Source organism: Pongo pygmaeus, chromosome 2 (assembly GCF_028885625.2).
Source record: "Pongo pygmaeus isolate AG05252 chromosome 2, NHGRI_mPonPyg2-v2.0_pri, whole genome shotgun sequence".
NCBI classification, from domain to species: domain Eukaryota; kingdom Metazoa; phylum Chordata; class Mammalia; order Primates; family Hominidae; genus Pongo; species Pongo pygmaeus.
The window spans coordinates 196,449,130-196,465,459 of record NC_085930.1 but is presented as its reverse complement, the minus strand read 5'-3'; the positions used below and the strand labels follow the sequence as shown (position 1 = coordinate 196,465,459).

The window sequence follows — 16,330 nt, the reverse complement described above, 5'->3', positions numbered from 1 at the left end:
ACTTTCTAGGAGGAGCTCTTGGGCTAGTGGGGTAATGGGCATGTAAGCAAATGGTGAAGTGTCTTATGGTCTCTATTTTAACATTAATGTTTCCATTACACTTATGTAATGGAAGTATGGACATAGCACAATCAGACCTGTGCAGGCAAACACTTCCCAGAGTTGTGACCCTTGACAGAGATGAAAGAATAAAGAGAAGAAGGGCCTTCCAGGCAGAGAGAAGAGCTTCTGCAAACAGTCAGAGGTGTGACAGAAATTGGAATGTTTCAGGGAACAGCCAGTAGATTAGTGTGGTCCAGGATAAGCATCTGTGCTTGAAATCTCACTTGGAAGCTGAGTGAGGGATCACTGGAGGAGGGCAAATCTGGAGACAAAATTTTTTTTCTTCCTCCTTCAAAAGCTGCTATTTGCTTCTGATTAAAACCCTATATAGCACATCAGTATAAAGCAATCTAAAACCAAAAGAACAGGCATATGCAGGATTTTTCTTAAAGAGTGTATGGTTTCTATATTTTTATTTGGTTAAATTTTCACTGAGTATCTACTATGTGTTCAGTACAATCAGGGCCGCGAATGCTTAGGGCAGAGCAAGATTTCTCACTCATTTTCTTCATTTTCACCCGTCACCAGGAGCTTTTTTAAATCTCATTTTCCTAAGGCCCCCCTCCCCCATGAAATTTTAATATCACAGATAGACTATATACCTGTTTATGTACTGTATGTCCATCTGTGTATTCTGCATTTAAAAAGCAAGACCTTCCCCACCAAGAAGGAATTTCAGCTTTCTTGAGGGCAAGATCGCCCCCATGAGAATGTTTGGGGTAAAAAATTAGAACAATCAGGAACTCAGGAGACTTCCATCTTCACCTTGTCCTGCAGCTCATAGCTGTGAAACTTTAAGTTAGTCAAGACCCCTTTTTCAGAACCACAGTTTTCTCATTTGCAAATAAGCAGAATGAACTAGGGCGTAGAAACATTGACATCCCAGATCTAGGATGAACTGGCCCAAGGGTAAAGACTTAGTGACAAATAAATGTTCCTTAGCAGGGCTAAAGTCATGTCTAGGTTCCCAGGACGGTGGATTCTCGCGTGCAGTAAATGCAGTGGGGAGCGAAGCAGAATTCCTGCACTCACAGAACTTACAGTCTACTGGGAGCAAGAAAATCAACATGGGAAGCTGTTAAAAGAAACACTTCAGACAAATTAAATTTAACAGAGTTTAACTGAGCAAAGAACAATTTGAGAATCCTCCCCTGCACCCACCCTACCACCACCAGAATATGTTCAGAGCAACTTCAGGGTTGCTCATGCTGGATAATATTTATAGGAAGTAGAAGGAAAGTGATGGACAGCAAATGGAAGTCAGGTACAGAAACAGCCAAATTACTTACAGCTTGGTATTTGCCTCGTTTGAATGTAGTTTGAACAGATGGCCACCTGTGACTGGCCAAAACTCTGTGATTGGTACTGTTAACTTAAAAATCAAGATTATAAATCTGTAGGTTTAGAAAAAGAGAGGAGATTTTATTCCTTATGAAGGGTTACAGCACGTGGCCATCCTCATAGTCTGGGAAGCACCGCCTTCAGCCAACACCAGAGATAGGCAATTAAAAGGAGGAGGGGTTATGCTGAACAGGTTGGCTAAATATACATATTCAACAGGTTATAAGAGGAGCTATGAATATTCATAAGAATGGTCCCGACACATGCATATCGAACAAACATAAATGCAACATATGACCCATTTCACTTTGGGATGGAGACTTCACATTAAATGTATTACAGTTAGGGTCCAAACGTCTTTTCAGGATGGGAGACATTCAGGTGTGCAGCCTCTGTAAACTGGCGAGAACCAGGCCATGGTCAGAAGTCTCTTATCAAGAGAAAGTGACTGAAATCGATGTCTTGTCCATTCAAAGCTATAGTTATGGCTGGTGGAACAGGATGGGGATCGGCCAGTCAGCATCTGGTAGAGCTGAAAATTGTTTTCATATCACTTACCACAAGGCCAGTACTTGTTCAGCTGCTGGAGAAAAAGAAAAACTTTGTAGCATCGTTAGAACACAGTTTATGCTTTCGGTGTAGGGATGCGTGACTTAACCCTTGCCTAGCATGGCCTTAGTTCCTTCATCATTTATAATCTGGTATTTTATTGCCACAAGGAGTCTGTTTTCTCAATCTCGTGATCTCTATTTAACATTAATGTCGGTCAGTTGTTGTGTCCAAACTGGAGAGAAAAGGGGCTATAGAAGGAGTGTCTAACCTACCACCCCAACATGAACAGGAATTCCGTTTTAAGGTTTTTCTGGAGATCCTTTTGCCACAGGGAGCCAATCAGGTCAGTGGAGGGCTTAGGATTTTATTTTTAGTTTACAGTAAGAGAGTAGATTACAGTCTACTTAAAAATCCAGTTAGGTTGCAGTTCACCATGTATGCAGAACCCTTCAGGCTGAATTTAAAATATGTAAGGAGGCTGGGCGAGGTGGCTTACACCTGTGATCTCAGCACTTGGGAGGCCAAGGCAGGCAGATGGCTTGAGTCTAGGAATTTGAGATCAGCCTAGGCAACATAGCAAGATCCCATCTCTACAAAAACTTCAAAAATCAGCCAGGTGTTGTAGCACATGCCTGTAGTCCCAGCTATTCAGGAGGCTGAGGTGGGAGGATCACTGGGAGAAGGTGGAGGTGGAGGCGGAGGCGGAGGTTGCAGTGGGCTGAGATGGCACCACTGCACTCCAACCTAGGTGACATAGTAAAGTTCTGTCACAGTAAAACAAAATTAAGTAAGAAGGAAGCTTAAGGCTACATTTAGTTGAACAGAGTGAATAGCACTATAAAGAAAAACAAAACAAAGACAGGGGCTAGGGCTAGAAAGTGAGGGTGTGTGTCAAGGGCCTGTAGGAGATGAGGGATCTCCTGAAGTTCCGGGTACAGGGAGGACACGATCACAGAGGTCCAGGCATCCCCCTGACCACTCCATCTCAAAACCCTTCCCTCTCAGATCCCTCTCCCTGACCCCCATACCAGAGGATCTGATGAGAAGGATCTTCACACAGGGTAAACAGCCCTGGACAGACAATTAGAAAATTTGTGCTTGAATCTCAACTCGGTAAATTACTAGACATGCAACCTTAAGCTTCATTTTTCCCATCTGTAAAATGGAGATACCGACACCTTCCCTGTCTACTGCTTGGGACCATTGGGAAAATCATATAGTAACAGATAAGCAAGGCTTGCTATGGTCGTGGTTGCAATGTGCCATTTTCTCTATTATGTTTCCAACAGTGGAGTGCAGTGACAACCTCTTCACTCAAAGGACTGGGGTGATCACCAGCCCTGACTTCCCAAACCCTTACCCCAAGAGCTCTGAATGCCTCTATACCATCGAGCTGGAGGAGGGTTTCATGGTCAACCTGCAGTTTGAGGACATATTTGACATTGAGGACCATCCTGAGGTACCCTGCCCCTATGACTACATCAAGGTGAGCCTGCAGTGAACACTTTTCCTGGAGATGCTGGAAAATCTTGGCTGAGTTGGGAAAATTGATATTGTGGAACCTTCACCTTCTTCTCCCAGGATAGAGAGCCTAGCAGCTAGTTCCTCAAAAAGGCATTATTTAAAATAATATCTACCATCTTGATTAGATCTATTCCAGGAATCTCTGATCTGAAATGACCCCGCTGACCACTAGGGTGGCTTGAGGAGGAGAGTCGTAAGGTGAATCTGCATTTTAGAAAGGTCTCTGGCAGGCATGCCCAGCCTCATGAGCATGCATCCCATGCCGTCACATAGGGCCCTGTGCACAGAAGGGCCTCGTGCTTGGTTTAATAAACATATGAAACTATTTTTCTTCTGTTTATTTTTTTAACCTACTACCAAGGCAAAGAAGAATGTATGAAAATTTTAATTTGTTTTAAATAAGGGGCCCTGTATTTTCATTATGCCCCAGACCTCACAAATTATGCTGCTTGGGCCCACTTGCGGGAAGAGGCTATGTCAAAGGCAAATAAAGACGGAACAAATACCACAGGCAAATAACTACTCAACTTGTGGTTATTTCAATATTATAATTAAGAAGGAATGGCAGCCTGAATTTGAGCCATGGCTGGGATAATGGGGGAGATATTTTTGAGATATGTGGAAAGTAAAACCAGCAATTCTTACAGAGTGATCAGTCAAGACATCCAAGAAGAGCTGAATATTAGGGCCTAGCTCAGAAGAGACCCTGAGCTGGGGATAAAGATGGGTGTCATGAAATGTTTAAAGAGGTGCTGATTTAAACTGTGGAAATGGCGAGATGTCCTAGAAAAAAAAAATGGAAGCTAGAGCATAATAGATTATGAGACCTAGATGGAGGAAGAGGAACCCACAAAAGAGGTCAGAAAGAGCCAGCAAATGAGACTGCCCAGGAGAAAGCTGTCAACAGTGACAGAGGCAGAAAAGCCTGAGAGGACACAGAAGAAAACTCTAGAACTTAGAGCCTGGGCTGTCCCCTACTTGTGTACAGAGGCTAAGAGGCAGCTTGGCTGGAGGGGGTTAGCAGGAAGCATAGGCCACAGGTTTTCTATTTTGCTGTGTTAGCAAACTACCACAAACATAACAGCTTAAAACAATACCAATTTCTTATCCTAGTATTGTGTCGGTCAGAAGTCCCAGTGAGCACAATGGGGTTCTTTGTTCAGGGTCTCATGAAACTGAAATCAAGGTGTCAGCTGATGGAGCTCTTATCTAGAGGCTCTGGAGAAGAATCAACTTCCAAGATCATTTAAGTTGTTGGCAGAATTCAGTTCCTTGCAGATGTAAGACTAAAATCCCCTTCTTCTTCCTGGCTGTCAGCCAGTGGTGGCTCTCAGCTCTAGAAGTTGTGCTCAGATACTTTTACATTGGCCCCTGCCATCAGAGACAGTCCCGTCCATCAAATTCCTATTACACTTCAAATCTCCCTGACTTCTGCTGCTGCTACCAGCAGGAGGAAACGGTGTTGAATGGGCTCGTGTGATTGAGTTAGGCCCACCCAGATAATCTCCCTCACTTTAGGTCAACTAATGAATAACTTTAATACATCTGCAAAATCCCTTTTGCCATTTAACATAACATCATCACAAAGTAATACCAGGGGTGAAGGTCAGGAGGACCACCCTAGAATTCTGCCTGCCATGGTGTCCCAAGGAGCTGCACATGGGAGCCTCACCCAAGCACACAACCTCTTGGGGCTTCATTTGTTTGCCCTCTCCTCAATAAGGACAGGACAAAGATGTCACTTGGGACTTCAGAAGTCACCAAATGATAGGTAAGGAGTCATGGCCCTCAAAGATGGGGAAAAAACAGGTTAAAGACGTGGAAAAGAAGCAGGACTGAGAGGTGGGGAATCCGGATCAGATAATAGAGCCTATTGCCTTCTCTCCCCCACTGCCCCCAACCTCCTGCAAACTCATCACCTCCCTCCTGCTCAGCTGCAAAACTTCCCAACTGTTTTTTGTTTTGTTTTGTTTTTTTGCTTCCACTCTTGCCCTACACAATCTATTCTCCCATAGCATTGAGGGTGATCTTTATAAAAGCTAGATTCGATCAAGTTTTTACTTGAAATTAAACCTAAATTTCTCAACACAAAGTGGCATTTGTCTGTTTTCCAACCTCATGCCACAGCACTCCCACTGCCCAGCCAGCCTGGCTTCCCGCCTGTTCCTAACACTAGGCAAGCTCTTTCCCACCCTTAGCCTTGATCTTTCCATATGCAGTTTTCTCTCCCTATAAAGTGTTCTTCCCTTCTCTTCAAATAGGCTCATACTCATCCTACGTATCTCAGATCCCCAATGCTACCTCAGAGAAAGGCCTTCCTTGATTACCTAATTAAAGTTATTATCTATTATATTACCATTATAGGAATGATTACTTGTATAGGTTACATAGATTTTACATCAATTATAAACATATAGCATATATTTCTATTGTATATGCATATCATCTTGATTATTTTTATAACCCTTATGACAGCCTATAATTATTTTGTTTATTATTTCTTGTTAGTCCCCCCCAACTAGAGTGCAGGTTCTTTGACAGCAGAGATCATCTCTGCTTTATGCACCACACAGCACTCTGCCCTTCTCTGAGCCACAATATGTTCATCTTTAAGCAGAGGATTTTTTTTTAATTTTACTTTAAGTACCAGGATACATGTGCAGAACATGCAGGTTTGTTACATAGGTATACATGTGCCATGGTGGTTTGCTGCACCCATCAACCCGTCACCTAGGTTTTAAGCCCCACATGCATTAGGTACTTGCCCTAATGCACTCCCTCCCCTTGCCCCGCCACCCCCTGACAGGCCCTGGTGTGTGATCTTCCCCTCCCTGTGCCCATGTGTTCTTATTGTTCAACTCCCACTTATGAGTGAGAACATGCGGTGTTTGGTTTTCTGTTCCTGTGTTAGTTTGCTGAGAATGATGACTTCCATCTTCATCCATGTCCCTGCAAAGGACATGAACTCATCCTTTTGTATGGCTGCATAGTATTCCACAGTGTATATGTGCCACGTCAATGCCAGTCTATCATTGCTGAGCATTTGAGTTGGTTCTACACCTTTGCTATTGTAAATAGTTAAGTAGAGGATTATTAACCTGCCTTGTCCACTTCAAGAGCCATTGTAAATTATAAAAGAGAGAATGAAGATGAAACCATTTGGTGAATGGTAAGGCTCACTAAAAACCTAAGTGAATACCAAGGGTTCATATGGAAGCTTCCAGAAAACCCAGAGTGCAGTGGAGAGGTGTTACCTGCAGCGGCCATTTTGGCTGCTCAGATGGAACCCTCTCTTTCTCTCTCTCTCATCTTTTGCAGATCAAAGTTGGTCCAAAAGTTTTGGGGCCTTTCTGTGGAGAGAAAGCCCCAGAACCCATCAGCACCCAGAGCCACAGTGTCCTGATCCTGTTCCATAGTGACAACTCGGGAGAGAACCGGGGCTGGAGGCTCTCATACAGGGCTACAGGTAACCTCTTCCTTCCCAGGTCACACTGAGCTGCTGTGCTTAGCTCTTGCAGAGGCAGTGGCTGAGGGAGGAGGTGTGCAGGCTTGGATCTCCTCTGGAGACCTGATGGGACTCCCAGTTGAGCAGCTGGGGACCAAGGCACGTGGTCTCTCCTGACTCAGTTTTCCATCTATAAAATGGGGGCAAGGGCAGCAATAATGTTGGGTGGACTAGACTGGTGGTTTTCAAAACATGTACTTCAGTATCACATAGAGAGATTAAAGAAAAAGAAATCTTGTTTCCTGAACTCTAGCCCTCACACAGTGATTCAGTAGACTTGGGGAGGGCCTTTTCAGCTCCAGCCTTCTCCAAGTCTAGGGCTAGAATTTGGATATGGGCTTGTAGCCCAGAATGTTTCATTATGGTGCTTTGCCTCCTTGTGGGTCCCCCATCGGCAAAGCCCATGGGTCTCATGCCCCTATCCCCCAAGTCTGCCAGTCCTAGCCCAAACCTTGATCGAGCCATTCAACCTGCAGTAACTGGTCTGTAGGAACCCAAGGAAGGAGAGGGTGAGCAACAGTGACAAAAGATCGCAGCTGGGCATGACTAATCCAGTTCATAGACTAAAACTCTGGCCCTGCCTGCATTATCACATACACTGCTCAGATGGGGGAGAGTAGAGAGGATCTTAACAAAGGGGAGTTTGTCTCAGAAAAGTGTCAGGGATAGGCCCAGGCCTGAAGAGCCTGTCAGATTTAGCCTTTCGAGGAGAGGACTCAGAGGCATATGATCACAGCCTTTCTAATGCTTTGAAGAAGGGCCTTGTGAAGAAAGAGCAATTTGGGTCATCCTTGGTGGCCCAAGAGGACAAATGAGTAAAAATTACAGGGGCACAAATTTCAGTTAAGTAGGAATACAGTGTTCGTGTAATCAGCAGAGTCCGTGCCTGAAAGGTACAGGTTAGGGAGGCATTGAGCTCCCTGTCACTGTGTCCCTGAGCTGCCATGCTTAGCCCTCCCAGGGGTGGTGGCTGAGGGAGGAAAGATGCAGGTAGTGGCTGAGGGAGGAGGGATGCAGGTTTGGACCTGGTGGGGCTCCTAGCTGAGCAGTATGTTTGGCATCTACTGCGGAGGATATTTTAAGAGAAGCATCAGACAAGGATTGGATTTAATGACATTTAACATTCCTCCCAACCTGTGTTTTAATGAAATCATCTGGTCAACCATTTCATTCTACAAGTAAGGACATGGTGGTCCAACTTGGAAACTGCCCTATTCATGGTTCCAGAATTAGTCTCTTGCAGGGCTTGGAAGATCCATGCCTCCAATACCCAGTTTCATGTTTTATTCACCTTCATCAGGCCTCGCTTTCTAGGGACTAGCCCTTTAAGGTCAGAATTCTCATTTTCTCACCCGCTGTTCTTTCATTTGCTCCTCACCAGGAAATGAGTGCCCAGAGCTACAGCCTCCTGTCCATGGGAAAATCGAGCCCTCCCAAGCCAAGTATTCCTTCAAAGACCAAGTGCTCGTCAGCTGTGACACAGGCTACAAAGTGCTGAAGGTGCAGAGCCTTGCCTGGGAAAGGGGAGTGACCAGGCCACAGAAACTCTCCAAACCTGCCCCCTCCCCAGGGCAGATGGGCTGCCAGAACTTGTCATAGTTCCAGCACAGAATTTCCTAGCTGCCCATCAACTTTTCAAATGCTCCAGAAATTCCAAAGCATGCGTCCCAGGCGGTCTCACACTCTGAAAGTGGCACAAAAGTTTGTTTGTTTGTTATTTTAATCAGAGCATGAGCTGGTTTGAATTTTTAAAATATGGATCTTTACAGCTCTATAATCAAGGCTGAGAACTGTAACAAAGTTCATCAGGCTTATAGAGGGGAGTGGAGTGGGATACCAGGAAAGGAAGTAAACAGTTTAAAAGTAGCAAATGGGGCCGAGCATGGTGTCTCATGCCTGTAATCCCAGCACTTTGGGAAGCCCAGGCGGGTGGATCACCTGATCTCAGGAGTTTGAGACCAGCCTGGCCAATATGGCAAAACCCTATCTCTACTAAATAATAACAAAAAATAGCCAGGTGTGGTGGTGGGCGCCTGTAATCCCAGCTACTCGGGAGGCTGAGGCAGGAGAATCACTTGAATCCAGGAGGCAGAGGTTGCAGTGAGCTGAGATCACGCCTTTGCACTCCAGCCTGGGTGACAAGAGCAAAACTCCATCTCAAAAAATAAAAAAAGGAACAGATGGGTTCCCCTCACTCTCCCACCCCCAGAAGCAGTAGTTCTGGGAATCACATGGTTAGCTTTAAAAAAATCACCTCCCAGCTCTCACTTGAGATCAGTTAAAGCAGACTTTTTGGGGCTGCGACCAGTGATTGGTGCAGCCAAGCTAGAGGACCATCGCTTTCAAGGAATGGTTCTCAAAGAGGGGTGTTCAGTTTCAGCATCACCGGGAACTTGTTAGAAATGCAAATGCTCGGGTAGGCCAGCCCCACTGAATCAGAAACTCCTGGGGGAGAAGCCCAGCAGCCTGTGTTTTAACAAGCCCTCTAGGAGATGCTGACCGCTTGCCCTGGTTTGAGAAGCACTGCTCTGAAAAAGGAGTCAATGCTTACCGTTTTCCCTTCAGAGATAGTTGCCCAAACCCCTTCTTGCACACAGCCCTTTCCCCTCTCCAGAGTATGAAAAAGGAGTATGAATTCAGCATGTATCTTTTCCCTACCTTCAAGCTCGCCCTTGGAAGCCCATGGGTGGAAAATCTCAGTCGAGATCAAGACACGTGTGGAGCTTGAGTTGGTTTTGCTAGGAAAAAACCCCTGACACCACCCCTTCTTCCTGTCTCTTCCCACTCCTTCTTCCCACTCCCTTCTTCCTGTCTCTTCCCAGGATAATATGGAGATGGACACATTCCAGATTGAGTGTCTGAAGGATGGGACGTGGAGTAACAAGATTCCCACCTGTAAAAGTAAGAAAGCCTGATGGGTTGTTATAAAGATACTGAGCTCCCCAACACTGGCGGGATCCGAGCAGAGCATGCAAGGGTGAAAGCAGGAGCACTCTAAGGCGGATGGGAGCAGGAATTTAACAGACACACAAGGGTTGGGAAAAAAAAGAGTATCAATGCCCCTTTTGGCAATAAGACGTTTGAATCCCAAAAGAAACTTCTTGTGGGCCCAGTACTTTGTTAAATACCAATTTTACTTCAGCCCATAGATGGGTTGCCAAACTTACTAAAGGAATAGCATGTGTCCAGGTTCAAAACCAGCTTCGGCAATTGCTAATTCAGGAAACTAGTTTGGTGCTGGTGCCCAGAGCTGAGTGACCTTGCTAGTCTTCACATGGCCATCAGCTATATCCCCTACATCTTCTGAGACAGGTCATGATTTAGGGCTGTGCAGGAAGGGCTGTGGGGTCAGCACAGTGGGCCTGCATGAAGCAGAGGATACAGCTCTTCACTGGCTCCTGGGACCCAGAGTTCTTGCCTTGGCTCTGCCCCTAACCAACTCTGTGACTGTGAATAAGTCCCTTCACCTCAACCATAAAATAAGGAGTTTGGACTAGCTTTATATTTTAGAATATGTGCCAATGGTTTTAAAATGATATAGTCTATATAAATCATCTACTGAGCTTTGTAAAAATACAAGCTTCCAACCCCTTCACCTCACCACCACCCCCTGCAACCACCCCTCAACACCCAGGTGATTTCAATGAAGGACTTATAAGGACCACAGTTTTAGAAACTTATTATGGCCAACATTGATGAGAGGAGGCACAGTGACAGAAATAGTCAGGGAAGGAAGGGAGACAGAAGGGAGAATTTTCTTTACAATGGATTGGTGAGGTCAAGAATTACAGCCTGGCATGGTGGCTCACGCCGGTAATCCCAGCACTTTGGGAGGCAGAGGCAGGTGGATCACTTGAGTTCCAGAGTTCAAGACCAGCCTTGCCAACATGGTGAAACTCAGTCTCTACTAAAAATACAAAAATTAGCCGGGCGTGGTGGCGCATGCCTGTAATCCCAGCTACTCAGGAGGCTGAGGCGGGAGAATTGCTGGAACCCAGGAGGCGGAGATTGCAGTGAGCCGAGATCGTGCCACTGCACTCCAGCCTGGGTGACAGAGCAAGACTCTGTCTCAAAAAACAAACAAACAAACAAACAAACAAAAAACAAATTAAAGTTGGTCCCACCCGTCTTCCTTTCCTGACTTTTCATGCAAACTGGAGCGCTATCCTCTTCCCTTTCTCCTACAAGGCCTTGATTCAGTAGGCAAACAAATCTCCTCCCATTGTCCCAAGGGGGACATTCCCTTAAGGCAAATCCCAGGAAGAACTTTGAAGTAAAATACGCTTGTTCTTTTCCTTTTCATATGATGAAATTTTTCCTTTTCATGTGATGTAGCTGGAGTCAGAGCCTAGTGTGGGGAAGGAGGGAGCATTTTATGACTTTAACAAAATGTTTCAAAAAATGTTGACTGGATGCCTGTGCAGAGTTCCATAGGGAAGTCAGACAGAAAAGACAAGGTCCAGGCATGGCGGAACTCAAGTGGTGGTGGCCACAGCCACCACCTCCTCCAATCCGAGGCTCGAGGCACAGTGCTGTGACTGGGTTCTAAGCAAAGCACTCTGCAGAACAAAGCAAGGGCCATGTTGAAGGAGAAGGTAAAGGAGGATATGGGGTGTTCTGGAGAGAATCAGGCTTTGGAATTAGGAAGTTGTAGATAGAAACGCAGACTCTACCAGCTGAGAGTCCCTCTCAGCTGTAATCAGTGTATTCAGACTCTTTGGCCTCAGTTTCCTGCCCTCAAGATTGCTGTGGGGATTAACTGGGTTAATATACATACAATACCCATGGAGGGCCAGAAACATGCAAAAGATAAACGGACTCCTCCTGCCCCAACCCAATCCCCTCACTAGGAAGTGGTTTCGTTTCTCTCATTCACATTTTTGGAAAGTAGGAAACATTAATAATTTTTCCCTGACTTACATTAGCATACAACAGAACACCCTGTCATTTTGTAGTAAAGAGAAATTGTTTCCCTGATATGACCCTATTCTCCCAAAATAGGCTGGATTAAGACTATTAGAATTCCCATTTCAGTCATACCCAGCATCTTTGCTCACTCAGTAGGTATTTATTGAGCATCTGTCTGTACGAGGCACTGTGCTAGGTCCTAGGGGAGAGGCAAGGACAGGACTGAGGAGTTGAGAGTCCCCAGGCTTCTGGGGCTTACAAGTTCTATGTTTCTTAAAATTCGCTGATTAAAAATTTTAAAAAGATAGGTATCACACCTGAAAGCAGTGGCCCCAGCTCTGTGCCATGGGACATCACAGGTCCTAAACAGTGATAGAGAAAGGGCTGAGGAGTGGCAGCTGGAATCTCTGCTTCCAGAGAAGAGGGGTGCACTGTGTGGTAAAGAAACATGCACTAGAAAAGAAGCTGGGAATTGTGGGTCATTGTGCTGGCCCTGCCTCCACCTTGCTGTGGTGACCCCCGGACAAGCCCTGTTCTACTCTGAATGCTGTCAAGTGAGGGTTTGGACCAGATGCAGGCAAAGCTCCCTCCAGGGGCAGAATTTTATAATCCTCATGAGCCAGGATGTATGACTCTGCAAATTCTCAGAACGATACAAATTCCACAATCCCAAACTGTTCTTCACACTGGCTGTACCTAAACTATGCATTCTTAATCAATTCTGGTGGAGTAATTTCTGTATTTCCTGCATAAACTGTTTCTGCTTTGCTTGCTAATCTCTCTCTCTCTCTTTCTCTTCCTCTCTCTGCTTCCTTCCTCTGTATCTCTTGATCCCTCTTTGATGTTCACCGTGGTGGCAGAAAACGAAATCGATCTGGAGAGCGAACTCAAGTCAGAGCAAGTGACAGAGTGAATGACGGGACCCCACACAATGCAGACATCCAGAAATGGATCACTCCCAAGACCCCCGGGGCCCAGAGCTGCACCACCCCTCCCCACCCAACAACACTCCCGTGCCCCTTTCCATGTGGATTAGAATGGGTGCTAAACAACATGATCTCAGCAGTTGAAGCTGCTACTTGTGTGAAAACAAATTCTCCACTTGAGGGTTTGCCCATCATTCAAACACTATTCCAGAAAATAATGAAAAAAAAATGTGGGATTTATTTTAGCACCTCTGAGTGGACTGTACTTTTCTCAAAGGAGAAAAAAATGCCCTTGGTCCTAGAGACATAATATTTAATATACAATCATGTGGCCTCAGGCTGACCAGATCAAAGTGGTTTCTAATCCATTCTACATGTCAAGTTTAAATGAGCCAGACTGCCTGTGACTTTATGAATCTGAAGGTGTTACCTGTTGCTGCTTTCTTAACCACCATGAGTAGGTAAAGCAAATAATAACTCACAGAGTATGGATTTTTGAAAATCTGAATGTTTTCTCATTCACAAAGTATCCCTTCTACGCCTATCTGGCGTGGGGCTGAAATGTCATCATTAGAGGTTCTGTCTTCTGGGGTTTACAAGTTCTATGTTTCTTAAAATTCGCTGATTAAAAATTTTAAAAAGATAGGTATCACACCTGAAAGCAGTGGCCCCAGCTCTGTGCTGTGGGACATCACATGTTCTAAACAGTGATAGAGAAAGGGCTGGGGAGTGGCAGCTGGAATCTCTGCTTCCGTCTGAACATCTGGACACACATATCAGAGAACCTTTGCATTAAATGGACTGCTCGATCTATTTGGTGACTGAATGGCTGTGTGGTGAGGGGAGAACCCTAGGCAGTCTGGAGACTGAGGTGCCATTCTCGGCTAGAGACACCACTGAAAGAAGAGATGGGCTGGCTACTAAAGACAAGTGTCAGTTGAATAAATGTCTTTAAACCTACAAAGTATTAACAGCAATCATACTCAGTGCCATACAGGGAATCAGAATTTAAGAGGAAGATTTGATATGTACCCAAATGATTGTAATAGCTTTGATGCAGACAACATCAGATACATCCGATCAAAGAAACATGAGTGAAGAGTTCCAGAACAAGGAAGCAGCCCTGCCCAGTTAGAATTAGAAAGCCTTTCAAGAAGAAGGAGTGTTTCATCAAGCATCCAGGGTGGCCAGAGCATGGACACAGGATGCCCCGGGCAGCAGGGATGGCACCAGCAAGGCCTGGGAGCAGGAGGCAGCAGGGGAGCACACTGAAGGAGCTGGTGTTTGGAGGGTGGGTGCACCAAGGGGAGGAAAGAAGATGAGGCCAGGGAGGGGGCTAGAGCCCAAACCCCCAGGCATGAGTGCCAGGGTTAGCTGATTGCACATCGTTCTCTAGAAAGCCCCCCAATACAGCAAAGCACACTTGAAACTGCAGGTCAAGAAAGGTGTGTCTGGAGGAAAATAAGTGGCAACAAGAAATTACCATGGAGATAGGGTGTTGGGCGGTACCGCCAAGGCAAGGGGAAAGAGAAGGGTGTTTTGATTCCAGAGTGAGGAACTGGCCAGACAGGACTTTAGAGAAAAGGATAAAACCCTTCCTAAAGCAAAGAGCATAGGCCAACGGAGGAAGTAGGGTCTAGTGTGTGCTGATTGTGCCAGACAGAGCTGCTCAAGGCCTCTTGTGAGGGGTTAAGTCACTTCCATGTCCAGGAGAAACATGGCTTTTTCCCTGCCACTGCGGACTTGGGAAGAAAGTGTATCCCTCCACACTGCCAAGACCCTCCACCTTCCACTATTTATCACCCCTCTACCTAGTTGTAGGGCCAGCTGTATCAGTGGGCAAAGTTACTTCTCTGAAGTGATGTGAAAGTAGGTCCTCCACCCAGAAAATATGTATCCGCCAGCATCAGCCACATAACAGGCTCCCAGGGGCCCGTCCATCTAGCCATGTTAAAGCCAACCCTGGAATTCCTGAACTAGGTGGTCAGGTGGACCAAAGTTAAGGGAGATGCGTGATATCAATACATAGGCACCAAGTCAATGGCATTTTCTGAAAAAGGAGGAAAAATTGGCTTCAACAGAAAATAAATCTAAAACTGTTCATAGTATTTAAATAATAAATATTATTGCCTCATCATCCTATTGTTGAGCTGCACACATTTACCTCACAAAGTAGAAAAGCCTCTCTACTTTTGGGTGATCAAAACAAATGGAGATGATTTGTCCAGGGTGATTGGACTGGAGGCCAGGACAAAACCAGTTGTCTTGGTTGGCCTTCTTAGTGGATAAGAAGTACCTATATTAACTCCCTTCCTTCATCTTTTCCTCCAACCCGGAGGGACTTGGAATTATTTACATTTTGAGTGGACTCTCTAGCTAATCAAAAAGACGAATTTGGAGTCCTAGAGTTAAAATCACAATGTCTAAATGGCACTCAGGGATAAATTACATCTCACTGTTTCCCAAAATGACCAGGTAAAATTCAGAAGGACATGGAACTTTGGAAATTTTACCAGGGCTCTGGAAATTCTGACACTTGATGTCCACCATTGGCCAGCTAGTATCTAAAATAGGCAATTTAACTGGAAAACAGATCCTTAAGAACCACTAGTTCCATTTACTAAAACAGCACTGGGTTTGAAGTCAAATCTTGCTCTCACTCTGACAGTAACTTGCTGTATGTCCTTAGACGAGTCTAGTCTCCTCTCTGGGCTCATAGATAAAATAAAGAGGACATTCTAGATTGCCTACTTCAGGTTTCTTTCCAGCTGTGACATTGTATGATTCATCTATGATTCTTCAACTCTGGCGTAGGCTGTTATATCTAAGATTAGGATTTCCTTAAGAATGAAAAGATTGACAAATTTTGGTCCAAAGCCTCTGATATGGCCATGAAAAGATGCCCTGACTCTCAGCTGACTCACGCTGGACTCCATCAGTGCTGAAAACTCCCCAAGACTGAGCTGGACTGGAAAGCTCCCCAAAGACCACCTCTGAGGAGCAGGCATCTTTAGTCATGTCCAGTACTTGGAATTATGGCTCAAACATCTGGCCATCAACAATTACAGAAAATGAACAGGGGAAGACTGAAAGCTGATCCGCCTCCAACCCTGCCTCCTGGCTTCTACGGCCAAGCAAGCTTCCTGTAGAGAGGCAGCAGGGTGGGGCTGTGTACTCATACAGGAGCTGGGTTTCTTTATTTTTTGTGCCAAACTCCAATGTGAGCACATTAGCTGCTCTTACTCAGCCTAGGATTGGGACTAGAAGAACAAAAGATTATTTGGTTTATGTCAGCTAGAATTTTCTCACTAAGCCAAGGGTTTCGTCCTTGGGCAGAAGAGGCAGAGAGGATTGCACAATAAAACTAGAAGTAAAAGAAAGAGGCCCTGGTGGGTAAGAGACTGGAGTCTGCTTAAACCTCAGTAGACCTTTCCCTACCCAAAATTGACACTGGGCAGGTGAATTGACCACA

The 16,330-nt window shown here is 45.3% G+C and overlaps 1 protein-coding gene across 10 annotated transcripts in view; it reads left to right on the top strand.

Annotated features, from left to right (window-relative positions):
• The window catches only part of MASP1 (MBL associated serine protease 1), a 72,758-nt gene that overhangs the window by 31,962 nt on the left and 24,466 nt on the right, over positions 1-16,330 (top strand). For all 10 annotated transcript variants that reach the window (XM_054482622.2, XM_063662505.1, XM_063662506.1 and 7 more), the window contains 4 exons: positions 3,285-3,481; positions 6,838-6,985; positions 8,406-8,524; positions 9,847-9,925. In XM_054482622.2, coding sequence (XP_054338597.1) covers positions 3,285-3,481; positions 6,838-6,985; positions 8,406-8,524; positions 9,847-9,925 — 543 coding nt within the window. The remainder of the gene's footprint in view (positions 1-3,284; positions 3,482-6,837; positions 6,986-8,405; positions 8,525-9,846; positions 9,926-16,330) is intronic.